Source organism: Gorilla gorilla, chromosome 9 (genome assembly GCF_029281585.2).
Source record: "Gorilla gorilla gorilla isolate KB3781 chromosome 9, NHGRI_mGorGor1-v2.1_pri, whole genome shotgun sequence".
In the NCBI taxonomy this organism is placed as follows: Eukaryota; Metazoa; Chordata; class Mammalia; order Primates; family Hominidae; genus Gorilla; species Gorilla gorilla.
The window spans coordinates 63,573,940-63,598,942 of NC_073233.2; the positions used below are offsets into that span (position 1 = coordinate 63,573,940).

At 35.5% G+C, this 25,003-nt stretch overlaps 2 protein-coding genes across 2 annotated transcripts; both read right to left on the reverse strand.

The window, feature by feature from the left end:
• Positions 1 to 209: 209 nt before the first annotated feature.
• On the reverse strand, positions 210 to 1,142 carry LOC101135475 (olfactory receptor 5W2). Its single transcript, XM_004051109.3, has one exon. It carries the CDS (start codon positions 1,140 to 1,142, stop codon positions 210 to 212), a length of 933 nt encoding a protein of 310 aa, XP_004051157.3.
• A 20,843-nt stretch (positions 1,143 to 21,985) lies between these two features.
• OR5I1 (olfactory receptor family 5 subfamily I member 1) lies at positions 21,986 to 22,926 on the reverse strand. The gene has a single exon (XM_019035798.4). The coding sequence runs from the start codon at positions 22,924 to 22,926 to the stop codon at positions 22,060 to 22,062; it is 867 nt and encodes a 288-aa protein (XP_018891343.4). The 3' UTR covers positions 21,986 to 22,059.
• Positions 22,927 to 25,003: the final 2,077 nt, after the last annotated feature.

The following is a 25,003-nucleotide window of genomic DNA, read 5'->3' on the forward strand; positions in this document are numbered from 1 at the left end:
GAGAAATTACCTTACCTAAATTGAAAACATATTTAAAAAATAGCATATTTAGAAAATTCCAGAGAATTGCTAGATTGTGGCTGAGTAAAATATGTATTATATTAAATTAGGGTATTTGAGACAACTTTATGTTATAATATATAATTTGCAGAAAACACCAGTATGAATATGCATTTTTGTGTGTATAAACATGTATTTTTACTATTTCCTTAAAATAAAATTTTATTTTTCAGTTTTTTCAGGGCCTCTTTCACATCCTTGTTCCGCAGGCTATAAATCAGGGGGTTCAACATGGGAACCACAAGGGTGCAAAACAATGAGGTCATTTTATCTTGATCTAGAGAATAGGAAGAACTTGGCCGGAAATACATAAAGAGCAGAGTTCCCTGGAAAATTGCAACCGCAGATAAGTGGGAAGTGCATGTAGAGAGAGCTTTGAACGTCCCCTCAGCAGAGTGGATCTCCAAGACTGATAGGATGATATAACAATAAGAAATGAGAACTCCTGAAATAGTACTCAGTTCAATAAAACCAAAGACGGTGAATAACACTAACTCATTGACATGTGTATCTGAGCAAGAGAGTAATAAGAGAGGAGGGATATCACAGAAGAAATGATTAATCTCATTAGACCCACAGAAGCATAGGCGGAATGCCAGTGTCGTATGTATCAAAGCATCTGCTATTCCCACCAGATAAACCCCAGTCAAGAGTAGATAGCACACTCTGCTAGACATGTTGACTGTATAGAGCAGGGGGTTGCTGATGGCCTTGTACCGATCAAAGGCCATCACTGCCAGCAGTAGACACTCAGAATCTGCAAAGATACAGAAGACCAAGAATTGCAGAGCACAGCCATAGAAGGGTATTGACTTGTTCTTGGCAAGCAGATCTACCAGCATCTTGGGCCCAGTTGCAGTAGAATAGCAGAGATCACAGAAAGACAGATGACTGAGGAAGAAATACATTGGTGTGTGAAGTTGGTAATCCATTCTGATTAAAACTATCATTCCAAGATTTGCTGAGAAATTAATGATATAAACAGCCAAGAATACAGCAAATAGGGTCACTTTCATCTCTGGGTTATTGGTAATTCCCAAGAGAAAAAAATCAGTTAATGAGGAGCAATTTTCCCAGTCCATTCTTCCTTGTTCTTGTTTCAAACTGCTACAGAAATCATTATGAGAATGACAGACTAGAACTTGACTTTCCAAGATATCAAAAAAAAATTATCTGTAAAGTAGAACAAGATTTGTTTATGTAAATTATCTTCTTTACTCTCAAAAAGTATCCCAGGTGTCACTTTCAAAGAGGCATTACTGTATTAAAAAAAAAAAACCCTAAAAGTGTCTGCCAAAGGAAGTTGATCAACTTTGAATCTAAACTTACATGCAATTTCTGACATATATCATTTGTCTTTGCTTCTATTGTACAATCTAAGGCAGTAAATTTGATTAAACTGAAAGCCCAGTACAGACCCAAAAGGATGTGAAAGAAACACCATAGTTAGAGTCACAAGGGCCAGAACATACAGGACTAAACATCTCATATATTTGACAAAAAAGGATCATATTTATTGCATTATTCAAGAAATATATACATTTTTCTACCACTGACAGTGATATTACATGTAAGTTAATAAGTGAAAATTATTATGGTACTGTTTTTGATGTGGTGTCTTTAGTGCTTACTGGAAAGGAAAAATGTTTTATTTAACTGTTACTCATCATCACTGGTTTGTCACAGCATTTATAATCCATTTGGATGACTCATCTGGTTCTAAAAAACAAAAGCCAAATGTAAGTGGTAAAAGAAGTGTGAACAACAGACTACTTATATTTGCTTATAATTGACTTTTTCATTAAAATCAAAATGTGAAGAACAATAAGTGTTTCTGAAATATATAGGCTTCTGTTGCTTGTGTTATATGTGCACTTACTCTTGTGTGTGTGTGTGTGTGTGTGCCTGTGTGTGTCTGTTATATGAAAATTGAAATGTGGGGTGGGTCTGATTGTTATTTCTTCTAGACTTAAATATTATGGCATGTACCTTAAGAACTTGAATTTTCATAAATTAATATCTGTAATGTGTTACCTCTATTATTATTTGAGTAAATCTAGAACCTACCTTAAATTTACATCTAAAATAATATCACATGTACAGTGATTTTTTAAAGTAATGATTTACTTATGAAGGTTGATTAAAATATAAATGGGTGAAATCTATATTATCCTCTTACAATGACAAGTAAGGTCAGTCAAATTCACACAGATCCAATAAGAAAATATCATTGTTTGGCCATTAGATTCCAGAGGTGCTTTAACTGAGTAAGCATCTATAAAATCATTCATTTGTAAATTCCTTAATACATGATTTCTTATTTTTCCAAAATTTTTCCTCTGTCCTTTAAATTGATCATTCAGAAACCTACCTGAGATGAGCAAGTCTTTCTGTCCTTACCTCTGGTATGTGAACAATAGGCAGATCACATTTTATTTTTACTGGTGACTGTTGGGACTTAAATCTCTCAAGCCTCTGCCTTCACTCCTTTATGTTGTTCAAACATGATTAATTAGATTCCTAGTTCTGTATTTTCCCCAGTGAATGCTACAACTAGTTTACCAAAGGCTCCATTTTTAATTTTTCAGCTTTATCACCAAATTGACCAATGTTAGAAATTTATCAGAATTCATTTAACAGTATGCTTCATGGTTATCATGAAATAAGACAGCCAATGAAACTTGAGTAGGTTTTCGACTTAATGGTTTGCTTGTCCTTTTCTTGTTCATCCTGTTTCTTCCACTTCTGAAAATCTCCTTCACCTCCCATTTAGAAATATGATAATCTAACATGCTGCTTTTTTTTCATTAATCATTGTCTGATTACTTTTTCCCCAACTACAGTGACAACTACCCTCATTTCAATTATTTTATGGATGAACAACATCCGTCATGTTGAACACACTTTTTCTTAATTTATATTTTGTCTGTTGGCCTAGGTGTCTCTCTACATTCCCACAATCTCTAGCACAGAGATATGTGTGAGTAATGTATGTTTTTAAATGTGATTGTGTGATGTTAAATATTTTCTGCTTATTAGGCTGGTAATGTTCAACCAAGAATAAACATAAACAAACCTTCAGGTCTGTTTCTCCTAATATAGTTGATATGTACAAAGATGATTATTTAAAAGAAAACGTGGCCTGGCGCGGTGGCTCACGCCTGTAATCTCAGCATTTTGGGAGGCCGAGGAGGGAGGTCAGGAGATCAAGACCATCCTGGCTAACATGGTGAAACCCCGCCTCTACTAAAAGATACAAAAAAATTAGCTGGGCGTGGTGGCGGGCGCCTGTGGTCCCAGCTACTCGGGAGGCTGAGGCAGGAGAATGGCGTGAACCCGGGAGGCGGAGCTTGCAGTGAGCTGAGATTGCGCCATTGCACTCCAGCCTGGGCAACACAGTGAGACTCCGTTTCAAAAAAAAAGAAAACATGTGTTGAGGCCATGCTTTTTAAGAAAAAAGCTAAGTTCTATTTATTTCCAAAATAAGTTTTGTGTACTATTATTCATGGCAGTCCTTTGACACTTGGAAGTTACTCAAAGTGTGAATTTTGTGTCTACCCCATTGACTCCCCTGTGGCTACTATGTATTGCTCTCCTCTCCATCCCTATTTTAGTCAACTATTTTAGCCTTTAACTTCATGGGACAGAGAGCTGAATCCTGCATCCATATTGTTCTCGCCATAAAATTGTCTCTACTCTCCCTTCTAAAAATGTGCTTTTAAAGCACCTCTTCATTCAGCCCTGGGCTTGTGGAGGAAAAGGTATGAATTTAAATACAGTCTACAATGGATCGTGCATCACATCCCATGTGTTTTCCATATACTAATTACTATATCTCCATATATCTTATCATACATTTCAAATATTGTCTTATGTTTCCATCTCTAACAACTTCATTATACAGACACCAAAAGTGAAATTCAGAAGTAAAGAGTAAACTTCTGGAGTCTCACAGGCATGAAGTTTTCTTTCTCCAAGCACCTGCTCTCAATATGTTTCTGGCTACAGTGTAATGAAAAAAAATTTCTCTGTACTGACCATGTTCTGAGTGGTGTTTTATAATATGTGATTCATTGCTGGATACTTACAAGTACAGATTTCTATGTGTTCTTTAAAGTCTACTGTCGACTGTACTGTACAAAAATGTATTCCCACTGACATTCTGTCTTAAGGAAGTTAATCTATTTTTTACTACAAAAAAGTGAAAGAAAAATGTGTAACTAAAATAGTCAGTGATAGACATAAGCCAGTGTATCCATATAAACACTCCAGGTGATTCCTGTGTCTTCCCAAACCTTACCAGGGAGTAGACAGGGGCATAGCCTTTTCTCAAAATTCCTATAAAGCTAGCCTACATCTGGCTAAATTATTAAAATATTCTTGATTGGGGGAAAAGTACTTTTTAGTGTTAAATTTCAATGACTTTTTATGCTTTATTGTCATTGCTTGGGAGATGGTGCTGTTACAAATATGCTAAATTTATGGCTATTAGACATGTTGTTAAAGACAAGTGCAACAAATTAACTGTAATAATTTTCCACCCATTACACTAAAGACACTGATACATTTGTGTTGCCCAAGAGCTTTATTACCATCATCTACTTCTCTGGTCCATACTTAAAGGAAATGGGCGTTTAACTTGATTCAAACTCATTTTCATATCATGTGATTACATGTTTACAGGAATGACAGGACTCTTTAGGTTATACTTTACTTAGGTAAGACCTAAATTAGCTTCCTAAACTCGACTGTCCCTGGACATGTAGGCTAAATTCTCTTCAACCCTTTTCATTAAAACCTGAATCTAAGTGGCTACATTATTATAAAAAGTTGGATAAAGTTATTGGTATTTAATTGAAGATGCTTTCTTAAATTATGGAAGAAAATAACCTAGTTGGAATTCACATCAGAGGTAAGCAACTGAGGAAAAATATCTGTATCTAAATTTGTTCCCTGGTGTCACCAGTGCTCCGAAAGATAGTACTCTGTAAGTAACTGTCTGCTTATAATCTTCTTCCTTCAGAAAAACATGGTTGTTTGTCCCTAAGTCATAAACCATTATGAATAAGTTTAGTGCATGGTACTGTCCCAAGAAGAATCAGGCTCTCTTAGCTTCCCTTTTACAGGAAACAATACTAAAAGTTCTTAAAGGCTGAATAAAACATTTTTGTTTTATTTTAAAAAGAGAAATTTTAATAAATAAATATTTACTGAAATATTTTATGAAAGTTGCACAACTTTTTCACAAAAATATGCTGAACTCTATTGAATACAAGGAATTACTAGTAATACAAATTTATAGTAATAACATTCTGAAATTTCTACAGTCTAATGGTGAACAGATTTTGCTTTTAGAAAATCTTTTGATGTGTAATGTACATACAGATTATACTTAAATGATAGGTATACAACTAGGTGAATTTTCAAAAAAAATAAAAATACTCCAGTAACCAGGACCCAAAGAAAGAAAGAAAGAAAAAAAGAATATTACCAGAATCCCCCAAAGTCTTCTACATGATCCCTCCTAAGTTACTACCCTCCTACTCCCAAAGGGTAATTACTTTCTTGATGTTTAAAACAGTAAATTACTTTCATACTTTTTGAACCATATATAAATGGATGCCTACAGTATGCACTTTTACTTAATGACATATTTATGCAATACATCCAATTTGTTTCATACAATTGTAGTACATTCATTCTTATTGTTGCATATTGGAGATTGACATCCACCTTTTCTTGGACTTTATTCTGATTCAAGCACACTCCTGCCATGATGCTGTTCCAGGTATATCTAGTGTGCAGGTAAAATTTCCAAAAGAACATGGATTAACTGAGGACATATAATGACCAAAGGAAGCAACCCCATTGAGTTTTCTACTTCTATACTTCCCCATGCTATGTCTCCGAATCTCAGAAAGAATGTCATCCTGGAGAACAGAGTATCATTGCTCAACTTGGATTTACAGGAAATCTAAAATGTTTTCACTCAAAAGCATTTTACAATGGCACCCAGCTAGCCTTAGATATTGAGTAACTTTTAGCCTGTGTAATTGCAGAAAACATTTGAGTGTTTGTGATTCTCATATGGTCCTTCAAATGCATATCCATGTCCCTGTTTACTACAGAAGCCACTTGCAGTACTTTGATCATCAGAAAACTAGAGAAGAATCATGGAAGTTATTAAATATCTTATAATAATCTAGATAAGTACTCTTTAATTATTTTTGAAATAATTTACACTTGTCTTTAATATGCCATTGCCTTTAGCATCCACAACCACTTATGTACTTAATTATAAGATACAAAACATGTATTTGAGATACATACTAGACAATCAATGATTTCTTTTTGCCTTATGATAACCTTTCAATCAAAATTAACTTTTTTTCTTATTTCTTTACTTATTGATTCAGACAGGCTCCTGGGTTCAAAGGGGTAGGTCTCTGGTGAAACTTCAACATCAAGCCAGGGACAGCCTGAAGACTGGGGACCAGGTGGCCAGTTCCACCGACCAGAGTGAAAACTTATGGTGCTTTTCCTGGGCCCGCCCGTGGCCACCCATGGACCAATCAGCACACACTTCCTCCCCTCTGAAGCCCATAAAACCCAGACTCAGCCAAACTTAGGCGATGATGAGACAACCTGCCTTCAGAGAGGAGCTACCCACTCTAGGTCTCCTCTCTGCTAAGAGTTGTACACTCTTGGGGATGACCTGCCTGTGGATAGGAGCTGACCACTCTGGGTCTCCTGAGAGCTGTACTGTAGCTCAATAAAGCACCTCTTCACCTTGCTCACCCTCCAATTGTCTGCATACCTCAATCTTCCTGGAGGCAGGACAAGAACTTGGAACCTGCCGAGTGGCGGGACAGAAAGAGCTATAGCACAAATAGGGCTGAAATGAGTTCAGTGTGGCCCCCCAACCACTCTCCACATTGCAAGTGACAAGAAGGAGAGAAGAGCTGCGGCCCTTCAGGGGGCCCCGAACTAAGGGCTGTCCAAGCCAGTGCTGTGACATCTTCTTTGGGGCTCTTCGGTTTCTGGTGTCTCCATGCTTCTGGCTGGTACCATGTTCCCCTCATCCAGACATGGGTGCCCGCGGTGGAGGCTGCTTGTGGTGCATCTGAACCAGCAACAGGTTTCCATGGATCCGGCACCTGGAGCTGCCCATCCTGCTGCAGCAGCTGGCATGCCTGGCAGTGTGCAGTGGCCAGACTCCATGCTTGTATGCTCACTCATCCATCGCCACTCCAGCCTGGCTCACCCATGGCAGGCATGGGATCTGGGCTGGTAGTGTGAGCCAAGTACAGCCTGCCAGGCCAAGGCAGTGGAGGGAGCCCAGCAAGCCCAAGCAAAAGCCGACTTGGGCAAAGGTGCCACCAGCAACAGAGTTCTCTGGCTGGCGAAATAACACCCCAGGTATCCCATGACATAAAGACAGTTGACAAAAATATTTAAATGTTCACAGTTAACTTTCATACTTCAGACATTGTTTTGTCTTAAATGTTCTTCATCCTATTTCTCAGAAGCTGTAATATTGATCTATTATTTTCCTTTGTCATTATTTCTTTTGTGTACCTCTGAAATATGCCTGTTCTTGATTAAAAAGAGTTAGCGGACCTTGTGAGACAAATTGAATTCTATGTTCCACAGTTATCTCTGACTAAAACAAATAATATCATATCCAATACCATACAAGTACCTCTGTGTTCTGTGGGTATGTAAGAAAAATAGAGTTGTAGGTAGATGAAGAAAAAATGAGAATGACATTTGAATAATGATCTAGTGATCAATACGCGGGTCCTCAAAATCTTGGCCTAAAGTCATTTAAATCTGTTCCTGTGAAAACGTATTTAACATAATTGTTTTCTTTATAGAAAGAGGACATTTTACATAGATATTTATATGTAAAATATGTAAAATATATGTACATATATGTAAAATATACCCATATATACACTATATATATAGAGTAAGAGATTTAAAACAGTCTAAAAGATTTTGACCAACTCTGCAACTACCGCTTACATTTTATTGTATGCCTTGTTCTCTAGGGAGGTTGTTACATGTAATTGAAATGAAAAGCAGCCTTGGAGATGCTTTCTGTATCAGCCATGTTCTCAGTTATATTTTAAAACATGCGAATCATGACGTACTCTAATAAGTGCAAATTGCTATGTTCATTTAATATCTACTGCTGATTGACATTTCAAGACAATATATGATAAACCTGTACAGCAGGGGTATATTCTGAATCTGAATGCAGCTAATTTATTTGAAATTAAGCCAGTAAATGCAAAATATGAGGGCAAAAATAGTAAGATGTATTAGGCATGTACCAGTTATGCCTTGAAGTACTCCATGTAACTTTTTACTTTTTCTGAAACTTTACCTGTGACTTAATAAAAACACACGGGTTTTTTCATGTGTGTGTGGATGGAGCGGTGGGTAGGTGTATGTTTTCTGTTTTTTTCTTTTCTTCTTTTCTTTTTTTTTTTTTCAGATGGAGTCTCATTCTGTCACCAGGCTGGAGTGCGGTGGCACGATCTTGGCTCACTGCAAACTCCGCTTCCCAGGTTCAAACGATTCTCCTGCCTCAACCTCTCAAGTAGCTGGGACTACAGGCACATGCCACCATGCCCAGCTAATTTTTGTATTTTTAGTAGAGACGGGGTTTCACTATGTTGGGTAGGTTGGTCTTGAACTCCTGACCTCGTGATCCACCTGCCTCTGCCTCACAAAATCCTGAATTAAAGGCATGAGCCACCATGCCTGGCCGTTTTCTGGTTTTTTGTTTTGTTTTGTTTTGTTTTGTTTTCGTTTGTTTATTTATTGTTGTTTTCCTCCCTTGCTTTCTATAAAGCTAAAACACCCATTAGTCTAAAACTGGTAAATTAGTACATTTTTAACTTGGGGAAAAGGAATTCTTAGTGATGATTTTTTTTTAATACTGCATTGTAATTTCTTGTGTGATGATACCAATACTAAGATAACAAAGGTACTCCTGTGGGAGATACAGCTGGGGCAAACTCAAACCACCCAAGTAGTTGCTAGTAATTGTCCTAACAGTTAAACATCAAGAAACAGATGGATTTGTATTACCCAAGAGCTTTACAAACATTATTTACTTTTCTAGTGTGTATTTGGAGAAGGTGGAGTTGCCGTTGGTCACCTTCTTCTGATTGTGTTTTACAATCTCATTTTTTTACCCCAGATGCTTCCCTGTCTTCAGGAATGCTAAATTCTAGCAGGTTAATTTTCTTTAGTCAGGACTCAGCTTTAGCTTCTCATATACAACTGCTTCTCCAGGACATGTGGACTCTCTTCCCCACCAATCCCCCATCCTGATTTAGAAATTACCATGCAACTTATGGCCTGCAAACCCTTATTAATGTAGCTAGATTAATATCACAAGTTGGATAAATTTATTTAAGTCCCACAGGAATTTGTGTTTTCATTCAGAATAATGTTCTCACATAACTGATAAAAAAAAATTGTCTTTAGGAGAAATGTTATATATCAGACCCAAGTAAGTGAGGAAAAAAAAAGTATATATATTTAAAGCTTCTGTGGTGACTTCCATTACCATGGAAGCAATTGTCTTCCTAAAAACCACCTTCTTTGGAAAACAGTTGTCAGGCCCTAAAGCATGGAATGTTATGAAACAGAGTTCATTACATGATACTGATACTAAAGAACGTTAAGTTTCCCTGCTACTGTGAGTTGATAAAGACATTGTTGTTCTACAAGCAGGACAGAACTTTTAGTGAAATAAATATTAATCATTTATTAAGATATTCTATAAAATTTGGGCACTGCGTTAATTTTACAAACATATATTGAACACTTAGGATATACATGAAACTGCTAGATTAAAAAAAATCCTGCAGTAAAATAATATCTTAGGGAATATACTTTGTTTTGGCAAAACTTTTTAGGAAATAACATACGTATAGAAAGTTATTATTTAGAAAATATACTCCAAGTACATTTCTAGAAAGGAAAATATTTCAGCACCCAGAACCAGGCCAATGAAAACCAAAATTACTAGCATCTCATAAATTGTCTCTGCATGCATTATGAATTGATGTCCATATGCTGGGTAATCTCGTATGCTTTTTGAGGTATGTAGTAGTAAAATCAGTTTTTACATTGTTTTTTAGTCTGGCTTCTTTCACCCAACATTATGTTTGTGAGATTCCTCCATGTTGTTGTTGTGGAGATAGTGCGTTCATTCTCATTGTTGGTAGCATGCCGAGGTGAAAACATAACATAATGCTATTCATCTAATTTGGAGCAGGGATCAACAAACTATGACCCATAAATTCTTTTTGGAACTTGGAAATACCAATTTATTAATATATTATCTATGGATTTTTTTGTGATACAAGGGAAAACCTGAGGGATTATTACAATTTATGATCTGCAAACCTTAAAACATATAGTATCTAACTCTTTTTTGTTTGTTTGTTTGTTTGTTTTTGAAATTTTAAAGCTGGGTGTCCAGGGGAGACATCACATGTTGGCAGGTTCCGTGATGCCCCCCGAGCCGTAAAACCAGCAAGTTTTTATTAGTGATTTTCAAAAGGGGAGGGACTGTACAAATAGGGTGTTGGTCACAGAGAGCATGTGCTTCACAAGGTAATAGAATATCACAAGGCAAATGGAGGCAGGGCGAGATCACAGGACCACAGGACCGGGGAAAAATTAAAATTGCTAATGAAGTTTCGGGCACGCATTGTCATTGATAACATCTTATCAGGAGACAGGGTTTGAGAGCAGACAACCAGTCTGATCATAATTTATTAGGTGGGAATTTCCTCATCCTAATAAACCTGGGAGTGCTACAGGAGACTGGGGCTTATTTCATCCCTACAGCTTCGACCGTAAAAGACGGCCGCCCTCAAAGCAGCCATTTTAGAGGCCTTCACTCAGGGATGCATTCTCTTTCTCAGGGATGTTCCTTGCTGAGAAAAAGAATTCAGTGATATTTCTCCCATTTGCTTTTGAAAGAAGAGAAATATGGCTCTGTTCCGCCTGGCTCACAGGCAGTCAGAGTTTAAGGTTATCTCTTGTTCCTTGAACATTGCTGTTATCCTGTTCTTTTTCCAAGGTGTCTAGATTTCATATTGTTCAAACACACATGCTCTACAAACAATTTGTGCAGTTAACGCGATCATCACAGGGTCCTGAGGTGACATACATTCTCCTCAGCTTACAAAGATGATGGGATTAAGAGATGAAAGTAAAGACAGGCATAGGAAATCACAAGGGTATTGATTGGGGAAGTGATAAGTGTCCATGAAATCTTCACAATTTATGTTCAGAGATTGCAGTAAAGGTAGGTGTGAGAAATTATAAAAGTATTAATTTGGGGAACTAATAAATATCCATGAAATCTTCACAATCCACGTTCTTCTGCCATGGCTTCAGTGGGTCCCTCCACTGGGGGTTCCTGACTTCCCACAACATCTCTCCCTTTCTTTTTATATAAATGTGCCATGGCGATGAAGTCTTGTTCGTTCTCCCGATTTTAACACAGGATTCTTTGACTGGTCCGGCACACTAAAAACAAGCCAATTAAACAGAGAAACATAATCCCAAAATTTTCTACAGTGGAGCCCCCAATAGACTTAATCCAAGTCATGGAATTTAATCCATGAAGATTTTCTGCCACCTGATCTAACACCTCAGCTCCAGTCACAAAGGATAAGTGAGCTTGAGAGGCTTCAAAAATTTGTTTCTTTAATTTAGTTATGTCCAATGATAAATTATCTTCCCTACCCAGAAGGTGTCCTTTGACCATTTCCCATGAATGATCAGTCTCGTTATAGGATGTGATACAGAAATCTGAAGTATTTCAATCACACTGAATTTGCATGCGTATCTAACTCTTTAAGGAAAATGTCTCCAACTTCTGATCTAATGTTTTGATAAAATATTGAGTTGTTTTTAGTTTTACTGCTATTGCAAATAATGCAGTGGTGAAGATTTGTGTACACGTGTTTAAGTCTTTCATTTATTTCTCTTGGTTATAAATCTAAGAATGAAATTTTTGAGTCATAGGGCATTTGTTTGTCTGTCTATAGTAGATACTGCCATACAATTTTACAACATGAAATGTCAATGCCCATTTCTACCGTCAACACGTAAGATTAATGATTGTGCCAAATTCTCACCATTGCTGGATATTTTGAATGTTTTCATTGTAGCCACTCTGTAGGTGAGTCATAATACTGCATTGAGGTTCTAATTTTTGTGTACTTAAGCATTAATAAATTTGGGAAACCGTTACTATGACATGTTTATGAAGATCCAAATTTGAATAAAAGAACAGTAAAAATTTATGTGTTTAAGTGTTTGGCCTTCTGAAACTTGTATTATCTTTATTTATTTGCTTATTTATTTTTTGAGATGGAGTCTCACTCTGTCGCCCAGGCTGGAGGGCAATGGTGTCATTTTGGCTCACCACAACCTCCTCCTTCTCCTGAGTTCAAGCGATTCTCCTGCCTCAGTCTCCCAAGTAACTGGGATTACAGGTTTCTGCCACAACACCTGGCTATTTTTTTTTTTTTTTTTTTTAGTGGAGAAAGGTTTTGCCATGTTGGCCAGGCTGGTCTGGAACTCTTTACTTCAAGTAATCTACCAGCCTTGGCCTCCCAAAGTGCTGTGATTACAGGTGTGAGCCACCTCACTCGGCCTGAAACTTGTGCTATCTAACTGGCATTTTTCTCACCACTATTTTAGGTCAAAACAGCCTAGAGGCATAGTGTGATTCTTCTGTATAAAAATGAAGTGACTCACCTTTTTCCAACTCATTCTAACACTGGGGATGGGTTTTCACAGCAGTAGAGTCATAATTCACAGAAATAGACTGTGGTGCCTGGAAATGTCATTGGAAATAATCTAGACCAAGTCCCTTTTTTGTATAAAAGAGGATTGATATTTTCATTCTTATGTTTAGGGATTAAAGTGGCAAGGATGAAGGAAGGACTCAAGATAAACCTCACCCATCCACACAGTCACTATTAGTAATATTGTATTTGAACAATACTATTTTCCATCAGTCATTGGTTGATTTGAATGAAAAATATGATTTAGAAAGAATAAGAAGGGAAGGAAAGGATGAGGATCGAAGTAAACAGTCTAGGATAGATTACAGCTTTTGATGCTGTATTCCATGTTTCTGTAGAATCCTCAGATAAAAGCCACTATAAGCCAACTGCTCAAGATTCTATTTAACCCATGAATTCCCTAAAAATTTTCAAATAATGTTTTCAGTCCCATTCATTCAGGGAGATGAAGTTCACAATTAAGCAAATCAGTTTATTGTATTTTTTGGAAACGCTTTAATGGGTTTTAAAATTTCCTTCTCTTTAGTTCACATCCACTATATCTAATAAAAGAGGCCACTGTGTAGCTCAAGTCAGTCTTCAGATGTAATAAGTAGGTGACATGTGAGAGAGAAATGGGCTAATTAGATGACATGTTTACATCTTCTAAATTATTGACAATCAACTAATACTTCATTTTATTTATGCTTTAATGTATTTTAAGCAACGTTTTCCACCATGTTGCTACTCATATTAGTCTCTTTAGGCTGCTATAACAAAATACTGTAAATGGGGTAGCTTATAAACAACATACATTTATTTCTCACTGTTCTGGTTGTTGGAAAGTTAAAACAGAGCACTTGCAGATTCAGTGTCTTATGAGAGGTCCCTTTCTGTTTGATAGATAGCCCCATTTTTGGCTGTGCCCTCCCATGGCAGAATGGGCAAAGCAACTCTCCAGGCCTGTTGTATGAAGGTGTTAATCCCACTAGTGAGAGCTATACCCTTATAAATTCATCACCTAAAACCATCACTTTGGAGATTAGAATTTTAAAATATGAGGGAAAAAAATTGCCGTGCTCATAGTCACGACTGTGAAAGAATACAGGCTAATTAAGAAAATGTGTTACCCTTGAAAGCCATAAAGGCTTTTATCTAAAGCAGGAATTATTCATAGTTTTTATTTTCCTCCACCATGATACCTTCTCCTGACATGTCCTAGTGTCTCATATGCCACACTTACCACATAGGAATTTCTTGGGTTTTACTTTTATTCTGAAATATTTTCACACAAGGACACTTCACATTGGCAGCTAGAAAACCTAAAATATTCAGTGGTATTTAGCTTCTATAACTGCAATGAATAGTTAAGAGTGTCCTTGTCTCTTATACATCCATTCCAATATAAGGTCATCTTCATGTTTTCTCAACAAGCTGATTCAGTGCTGTAGTCACCAGGAAACAAGAACAGAGATAGATGAAAAGGGCAGATATCTCGGACATACACAGATAAATGTTCATGCGCAAGCATTGTAGGTTCTATAGTAAAAGCAATTTTATATATATATATATATATATATATATATATACACACACACACAAACATATGCACACATATAAATACACACATATTTATTCTAGTTACATACCATATCTTCTATTAATTTTGTTATGCTGACATCTAATAAACACTCAGAAATATGGTGTTTTTGTGTATTTGTTTTCCTATTTTATGTTACAGAAATAACATTTATGTAGGTGCTTTGGATAACAGGGATGAAACTCAGTATTCCATACTTGAGCAAAGAACACTCACAATCTCATACTGGAAGCAATGATTTCATAAACAGGTGATATTAAAATAATGCCTTAAGGAATTGTTTGTTTGTGAACCACAAAGAGGGTCATTTTAGGAGGGCTGAGAATGAGAAAGAAGAAAAGGGAAGCTTCCTGGAGAAAGGGATGAAGGAAGTGATAGTTGATAATTAGAGCACACAGATGTACTTGAGCTGGGCCCTTTCTATTGCCATTTATAACCTAGCCAGAAATGTAGTTGAGTGGGGCCCTTTCCATTGCCATTTATAACCCAGCCAGGTTGGACTTCACTTCCAAAATGACCTGGACCTGTCCACCTCAAGACCTCTCTAATTGCCAAACCCTCTGCCAAGAATCCCTTCCTCTCCCCAAGTTTCATCTTTTCAGATTTGAGACAATATCTCCATCCCAGGAAGACTTTCTCCTGCACATTAGATTTAGACATTTTGCTGTTGGATTATAACCACCGTCTTTTTATATCATTTTTGTTTCCAGGTGTCTTGTGAATTATTTGAGTGCTCAGTTAACTAGTATCTGTTACTTGTCACTAGAATATAAGTATAGAAACTACTGAATTTGCCACGAAATACAAAGCACCTAAATATGCATAAAAGCAATGAGTATATACTCAGTGAATCTTAGTATAATTGAAATAATCCTGAATTTAAAAATGAGCAAATCAAAATGTGGCATAAGGTCAAGAAAATTTTGCAAGAGAAGTACTAAATATTCTTTCAAGGCAGAAAATGAAGCAGAATATATTTGGGAACTGTAATATTTTCTTATGATAAGACTAGTGCACATACTCATTTTATTACATTGAACTATTTGACACAACTTTGTTTCCCCACTTCCCCCAGTACCTGGCAACAATTAATCTATTTTCTGTTTCTGTAGATTTGCCTGTTCTGGGTATTAATCTAAATAGATCATACAATATGTGGCTTTTTGTGTCTGGCTTCTTTCATTTAGCTTCATGTTTTCAAGTTTTGTCCATTTCGTAACTTACCTCAAGAAATTAAAACAATTTTAGCTTCTTAAACAGGACTGCTCCTTCAGACCATGTAGACTGGCCTCCCCAACCCCACCCCCATTTAGAACCTGAAATTATGCATCTACATTAATATTTCAAGTTGGAAACCTAATTGAACTTCCACAGAGATTTGTGCTTTCTTTGAGAATGGTGTTCTTACATAAGCAAAAAAAAAAATGTCTTTAGGACATTTATTGATGGGACTGTATTTTTCCAATTTTGTGTTCTTGATACCTTTGTCAAAGACAGTTGATCATAGATTTGTAAGTTTATTTCTAGATTCTTTCTTCTGTTCCATGGGTCTGTGTTTCTTTTAAAATGCCAACACCATGCTGTTTTGATCACTATAGGTTTGCGGTAGATTGTGAGATGTAACACTGTGACACCTCCAGCTTTTTTCTTTTCACTTACTATTCGTCTGTCCATTTGAGGTCTTTTGCATTTTAATATAAATTTTAAAACTTTTTTCCTCTTTCTGTGAAGACAGCCATTGGAATTTTGATAAAGATTACATTGGATCTGTAGATCGCTTTAGGTAGTACGGTCCTTTCAACAATATTAATTCCTCCAAATCACGAACATGAGATGTCTGTCCATTTATTTGTATCTTCTTCAATTTATCTCATCAATGTTTAATAGTTTATATGTAGAATACTTTCAATTCCTTGGTTAAATTTATTCCAAAGTATTTTATCATTTTTGATACTATGGTAAATGTGATTGATTTCCTGATTTCTTGTTTGGATAGTTTGTTATTAATGTGTAAAAATGCTACTGATATTTGTTATGTTGATTTTGTATCCTGCATGTTTACTGAATTCATTTATTAGTTCTACCAGGTTTTCGTGAAGTTCTTAGAGTTCTCTGTATATAAGATTGTGTAGTCTTCAACTGAGAAAATTATTTTTTCTTCCTTTCTGATTTGGATACCTTTCATTTATTTTCATTTTTCTTCTTTTCTTTTCTTTCTTGTGTGTGTGCATGTGTGTAGGTGTGTGAGTGTGTGTGTGTGTGTGTATGAGTTTGCCTAATTGCTCTGGCTAGAAGTCCCAGTACTATGTTGAATAGAAATAGTTAAGAGTGGGCATTCTTCTCTTGCTCCTGATCTTATATGAAAAGTTATCACCTTTTTGCCACTCAGTATGATGTTGGCTGTGGGCTTGAACATATATGGCCTTCATTATGGAGATGCCTTCCTTCCATGCCTACTATGTTAAGAGTTTTTATCATAAAATGATATTGCATTTTTTCAAATACTTTTCTACATTTGAGATGATAATATATCTTTTTTATTCATTCTGTTAATGTGTGTATCACATTTATTAATTTGTAGACATGCACCATCGACATGAACCATCTATGGATAACAGGGATACATTTGCCTGATCATCATAAATGCTTCTTTTAATTGCTATTAAGTATTGATTTACCAGTGTTTCATTGATGACTGCTTCATCTATGTTAATCAGGGATATTGGTCTATAATTTTCTTTTCTTGTAATGTAATTGGTTTTGGTATGCAGGTAATGCTGGCCTTGTAACATGAGTTTGGATATATTTCCTCCTCTTTGATTTTATGAAAGAGTTTTAGAAGGATTGGTATTAGCTTTTCTTTAAACGTTTGGTAGAATTTAGTAATGAAGCAATTAGGTTGTGGATATTACTTTAACGCAGATTTTTTTTATTACTGACTCCAGATCTTTATGTGTTATTAGTCTGCTCAGATTTTATATTTCATCATGACTTGATCTCAGTAGATTGTATGTGTTTAGGAATTTATCCATTTCTTCTAGGTTATTTAATTTGTTGGCATAAGTTGTTCCTAGTAGTCTCTTATGACCCTTGATATTTCTGTGGTATCAGTTGCAGTCTCTCCACTGTCATTTTTGATTTTATTTATTTGAATCTTCCCTTTTTCTTCTTAGTCTAGTTAAAAGCTTGTCCATTTGAGATATATATATATACACATATACACACACACACATATATATAATTGGTATAAATTTAAGAGGTGCAAATCAAGTTTTGTCACAAAGATATATTGCATAGTGGTGAACCCTGGGCTTTTATTGTAACCACCACTCAAATTGTGTACATTGTACCTATTACATAATCTCTCATTTTTCACCCTCCTCTCACCCTTCAAAGTCTCCAGTGACTAATATTACACACAATATGTCCACATGTACATATTAATAAGCTCCCACTTATAAGCGAAAACATGCTTTATTTGACTTTCTGTTTCTGAGCCTTCGACAAATTATAACCTTTTAGTTGGAGGAGGGTCTTGCTTTGAGTGATGGCTGTTGACTAATCAGGGTGGTGGTGGCTGAAGGCTGGTGTGGCTATGGCAAGTTCTGAAAATAAGGCAGCAATGCCTTAATTTTTTTGTTTACCCAAAAGTAAATCAGGAGCAGGTTGCTGAGTTTCTGTGTACTTGTGTGGTTTAGATAGTTCCTCTTGGTATTGGTTTCTAATTTTATCCCACTGTGATCCAAGAAGATACTTGATATGATTTCAATTTTTTTTTAATCTATTGAGACTTGCTTTATGATGAAGCATTTGGTCAATTTTAGAAAATGTTCTGTGCACAGATGAGAAGAATGTATATTCTGTGGTTGTTGAGTGGAGTATTCTATAGATAGCTATTTGGTCCATTTGGTTGTGAGTCCAATTTAAGTCCAGAGTTTCTTTGTTAGTTTTCCACACCAATAATCTGCCCAGTACTGACAGTGGGGTGTTGAAGTCCCTGACTGTTATTGTATGGCTGTTGATCTATTTTCTTAGGACTACCAGTATTTGTTTTATAAATTTGGGCTCTCTGTTGTTGGGTGCATATATATTTAGGAGAGTTAAAACTTATTGTTGAATTGAACCCTTTATCATTGTGCAGTGCCCTTTGTCTCTTTTTACTATTGTTGATTTAAAGTCTGTTTTATCTGGTAGAAGAAGAGCATAGCAAATCCTGCTCTTCTTAAATATAAAGATGGATATAGTAAACACTGGAGGCTCCAAAAAGAGGAGAGGAATGGAGTGGGGCAACTGTTGTAAAACTACCTATTGGGTTCTGTGCCCACTATTTGGGTGATGTTCTCATTAAAAGCTCAAACCTCAGCAGAACCCAATATACCTATGTAAAAAACCTACACGTGCACCTCCTGAATTTAAAATTTTTTAAAACATGAACAAATAAAAAATAAAACTCATCACTTATTTGGTCAATAGATAAAATTTTAAAAAATGGGCAACAATGAAATTTGCTGAAAAAATTGATTCTTCTTTTCACAAAAGATTTCTACAAGCTACTAGCATGTGACGCTGTTTGACAGCATTTTACCCACAGTAGAATTTTCAGAATTGGAGTCAATCCTCTCCTTGCTGCATCTTTATCAATTAAGTTTATGTAATATTCTATTTTTTTTGTTTTCATGTCAGCTACATTGAACAGACTATCATTTTCATTACCTCTGCAGTTGCTTTTTTCACTAAAGTCTTGAGTTCCTCAAAGTCATTCACAAAGGCTGGAATCAACTTCTTCCAAACTCCTGTTGGTATAGATATTTTGGCTTCCTTCCATGAATCATGAATGTTCTTAATGGCTTCTAGAATGATGAATTATTTCCAGGTTATTGGTTTAATTTTCTTAGATCTATCAGAGGAATCACAAGCTATGGCAGCTCTAGCCTTACAGGCTGTATTTCTTAAATAATACTTGAAATTCAAAATTACTCCTTGATCCACAGGCTGCATAGTAGATGTTGCCTTAATAGGTATGAAAAGAATATTAATCTTGAGCACCTCCAACAGAGCTGATGAGTGACCAAGTGCATAGTCAAACAACAGTAAAATTTTGAAGGGAATCTTTTTCTTTCTCAGTAGTAGATCTCAACAATGGGCTTAAAATATTCAGTGACTCATGCTGTAAGCATATGTGCTATCATCCAGGTTTTGGTATTATACTTATAAAGCATGGACAAAAAAGATTTACCATAATTTTTAAGAACCCTAGGATTTCTAGAGGCGTAAATGAGCATTGGCATCAACTTAAAGTTGCAGTTTCCTCTAAAAAGAGATCAGCCTGTCTTGTGAAGGTTTTACGCCAGTCATTGACTTCTCTCTAGCTATTAAGGTCTTAGGTGATATCTTCCAATATAAGGTTGTTCCCTCTATATTGAAAGGATGTTGTTTAGTGCAGCCTTCATCAATTAACTTAGCTCGATCTTATGGATAACTTACTGTAGCTTCTACATCAGCTTTTGCTGTTTCACCTTGTGCTTTTATGTTATGGAGATGGCTTATGTCCTTAAACCACAGGAATCAACCTCTGATAGCTTAAATGATTTCTTCTATGGTGTCCTCACCTCTCTCAGCCTTCACAGAATTGAAGAGAGTTAGGGCTTTGCTCTGGATTAGGTTTTGGATTAATGGATTGTTGTGGTTGTTTTGATCTTCAAGCCAGACCACTGAAATTTTCCCCATATCAGCAATAAGAGTGTTTTATTTCTTATCACTCATGTTCACTGAAGTGGCATTTTAAATTTACTTCAAGAATTTATCTTTCTATTCACAATGTGGCAGTTATCCTGGCACAGGTTTTCAGCCTAACTTGTCTTTTGCCATGCTTTCCTCACTAAGCTTCGTTATTTCTAACTCTTTATTTAATGTGAGAGATGTGCAATACTTCCTTTTGCTTGAACATTTAAAGGCCTTTGCAAGGTTAATTGCAACTTGTCTACTTTTGATATAGTTGTGTCTCAGGAAATAGGGAGGCCAAAGGAAAGGGAGAGAGCCAGAAGGTCAGTTGGCAGAGCAGTCAGAATGTATATAACATTTATCAATTAAGTTCACTGTCTTTTATGGGTACAGTCCATTGTGCCCTCAAATAATGACAATAGTAACATCAAAGATCACTGATCACAGATCTTCACAATAGATAAAATAATAATGTAAAGATTGAGACATTGTGAGAATTATCAAAATGTGACACAGAGACACGATATGAGAACATAATGTTGGAAAAATGGTGCCAGTAGACTTGCTTGATACAGTGTGGTCCTGAACTTTTAATTTGTGAAGAAAAAAACATTATCTGTGAAATGAAATAAAATGATACATGCTTGCATAACTGTAAACTTTCATATTTCCATTTCATAGCTTGTAAATAGTTATACATAATAATGATTTGCAGCACACAATATTAGTTACAGAAATACATTTTGTAATAATACACATCCTTCTACAGATCCTTCAATTTCAATTTTCAAACACACATTTCATGCATGATTTTCTACCACAGTACTGGATTGATCTCCCTATGAGGATAAAATTAGGATAGTGTAATAAATTAGAGATAGTATTCTTTTTCTGAGATTCCAGCAAAAAACGTTCCTCACATTCAGTAACACATTGGTGTATTTAAAAACAAGAGATAGTAAAACAAATATTTTGCATTGCAATTAACCTATATTACTCAAGCCACTAAGAAAATGTTTCCAAATTGCTTTATGATACATTGGGTGTAGAAAGTTATCAACATGTTATCACCAGCATTTTAAAAAATATTATTTGGTTTTTTATGATTGCTTTTCTAACATTCTAGCCTCTATCATCTTATTTTATAACATGCATTTTAATTAGTGTGAGATATTATAAAAACATATCTTATAACATGTAAGTGTATATAATGTCCAGGCACTATTCTCAGCTCTTAACTGTATTAACTCTGTTCACCATCAAACAATCAATAACATATGTGCAATATTCATCCCATTTTACAGATAAATGAGGCATAGAAAAATTAAGCAACTCATTCAATATGCCACTCACTAGCCAAGTATAGATCTGGCATATAAATCAAAGCAATCTGACTTATTTTCTTATCCAGTTATCCAGTAATCTACACTTATAATTGAGATATTCTACAGATACGCACATGTACATGCATGCATACTTTTCTGAAATATTTACTATATCCCTTAAGATGGCTTGATGAAATTGATTTTAGCATAAATCTCAAGCTAGTAATAACTGAAAAGTAGTATGACTAGCATTTAGCAGGAACTTTGAAACTTTTAAATGATTTTAAAAATATTTTAGGACAATGAAATTCATTTGGCTGCATTAAACAAAGTGCTTGATAAAATCCCTAGTGTGAGAGGTTGTGTGTGTGTACAGGTAAGGTTGTTGCAAGTTCCCAATTACAGTATGTGATTGAGAAATTAGATGTATCTTGAGATGCTTTATCTCATGAAGAATCTACCTTTGATCTTAGAACTTTCTCAGCTGCATCCTTTACATCTCTATTTCTCAAACTATAAATCAATGGATCACTGGAATGAAAATGGTGTAGAACACTGAGATAATTTTATCAGTGTTTGGAGAATACAGGTAGCTGGGCCGTGAGTAAATAAAGAGGAGATTTCCTTGGTAGATCGTCACTGAAGTCAGGTGAGAGGCGCATGTAGAAAAGATCTTCTTCCTCCCACTGGAAGAGCGGGTCTTTAAGACTGAGAGAAGAATGAAAAAGTAGGAGATGATGATGATGATAAAACAAATAATTTCCACTGAGCTGCCGTATGTGGAGAGGAGCCACTCATTAATTGTTGTGTCAGTGCAGGATAGTTTAAGCAGGGGAGGGAGGTCACAGAAAAAATGATTAATAACATTTTTGTCACAATATTTCAGAATAAAGGCAAAGGATGTGTGAACCAGGGAACTCATGTTGCCTCCAAGGTATGACAAGACAATCAACCGCAAACAGATGCCCCTAGACATCACAACTGTGTACAATAAAGGGTTACAGATGGCGACATAGCGATCATAGGCCATGGCGGCCAGGATGAAGGATTCTGTATTTGCAAAAGTACAGAAAAAATAAAACTGCAGGGCACACCCATAATAGGAAATAGATTTGTTCTCCGAGAGGAAATTGACCAGCATTTTGGGAACAATGTCTGAGGAATAGCAAAGGTCTACAAATGATAGGTTGCTAAGGAAAAGACACATGGGGGTTTGAAGGTGAGGATCAATCCTGATCAACAGCATCAATCCAATGTTCCCTATTAGAATTACAGCATACAATGTCAGAAACATGAGGAACAGGACAATCTGCAGTTCAGGGCGAGTTGGAAAACCTACTAGAATAAACTCAGTGACCAACGTGTAGTTTCCATCTGTAAATTCCATCTTCTGTGTTGTTTTCCTTTTATGAGAATTTCTAATACCCTACAATGCTATAATGATGAAAAAAGAAAAATTAGATGTAGTTATAAAGTTATTTTATTGTTTAAAAAATAAATACATGGCAATAAGATAAAGAAAGCAAGCTCAAACTTTTTTGAACTATAAACTGAGAAATATATTTCAGAATTTACTAATATCATATTTCATGGTTGCAGGTTATATTTTATTTGATTACTATTTCTTCCATTGAACAGTTGACTTCCTATGTGCATGGATCATGTCTGATTTGGCTTACCATTTTGTACCCAAAATATTAAACAATTACTGGCCCAGAGTATTAAAAAAGTAATAAATTAATGAACAGACTGATGATCACATTAAGTAAAGAAAATATGTATATTATTAAAAATGAACTGACTTATAGAGTGTTCCTTTGAATAAGAATTTTAGAACATCTGCTTTTTGTTTTCAGGATTTGATAGATACTGGTATGCTGTATCTCTTGACTGAGTAAATAGAGTGGTGTGATGAAATATGCCAGCTAATTTTTTTTTTTTTTTACTATAAAGCAGTAGCTTTAGTGAAATAAAAACAAATGTCAGTAAATACCAGCTCTGAGGATATTTTTGACAGAAAAGAGCTTAGTGTAATTCCATAAACCCTGTTCACATACTAAACTAAGCTGATAAAATTAGTTAACTACTTGTTTCAATACTTCTGGCATTTATTGAAATCCTTGGCTTCCCAGAAATGCTCATTGAACATTAGTGGACTGACCAAGTACAGTCAGCAAAACATTTAGTTATATGTTAACTTGCAATTAAATAACATTACTATATATGGCATCATCACTGATTAAATTTTATAAGTAAAGAACAATTGTTGCATTTATTGTTATGGTAATATAATACAAAGTGTTGAGTCAGAAAAATCTGTTAAACACTGCTTCTGAGGTCTCAAAATACTTACAGAATTATAAAAGTTTTTAACTTGACTTTGAAGTACAAATAATTTGATTTTGACCATGAAGGATAGACTTGGAAATACGTAAAAAACAAAACAACAACAAAAAAAGGCAAGCAATCATCAATCTCTATAGTTCATGTTGAGAGGGCCAAGATGGGAATTAAAAATATTTCTGAGTCACTGCCTCATTTACATAATAGATATTATGACAATGACAGTGCTAAAGACAATTTATTTATCTCATGTAAGCAATAAAACTACCCAATGACATAAACACTGAGAAGCCTATTGATAATCAGAAGGGTTAATCACGTGCTCAAAGTGCTGCATTATGTTATCACCTCAAAGCGTGTGAATGAGATGCAGCACTACAGCAGGACAGTGGTTATTCTCATTTTGCTTGTTTGAAAATAGTCAAGGTATTTAGACAATATAAGACATCACTTCGATTTAGGAGGAATTTGATTAGATGCCCATCTTGGCTGCATGGGGGCTGTGTGACCTTGTGCCACTTAATATAAATTATCCTAATCTATACTATAACAATGGTAATAAATACCTCATAGTGTTTCTGTATGGATTAAATAGGGAAAATTTTCTGCCCCCCCTTTCTGTCCCTTTATCTACCTACTTATCTTTCCATGTGTCATTCTTTAGGGAGACTGACATACAGTAGATAACATCAAAAATTAGTTTTGATTGCCATGCTGCCATTTTATTCTTAGCTTATGACTAGAGCTACCTGTCAAATTTCACTAACAATAATTGTCACCTGTATAACGCTTACTATGTGTAATGCAATATTCTTAACACTTCACCTATAACTCATTTAATTGTCACCAAAAAACTTACAAAATTACCATGGAGTTACTATCATTATGATCTTTTTCTTATAGATGAAGGAAACTAAGAAAGAGAGAATTTGAGATTTAGAATGTGATGGAAACAGGATTAGAACCCAAAATTTTGACTCCAAAGCCACATGATACACTGGTTCTCTATAAACAGGATTCTTATTATTAGCTCCATATTTTGGATAAGAACATTAATGCTTAGGATAGTATCTCAAGGTCATTCAACATGTAGTTGACCAGTGCAATTCAAACTCAGGGGT

Excerpts from the sequence above, each read along its gene's own strand:
- OR5I1 (XM_019035798.4), bottom strand. The coding sequence starts at position 22,926 with ATGGAATTTACAGATGGAAACTACACGTTGGTCACTGAGTTTATTCTA.
- LOC101135475 (XM_004051109.3), bottom strand. The coding sequence starts at position 1,142 with ATGGACTGGGAAAATTGCTCCTCATTAACTGATTTTTTTCTCTTGGGA.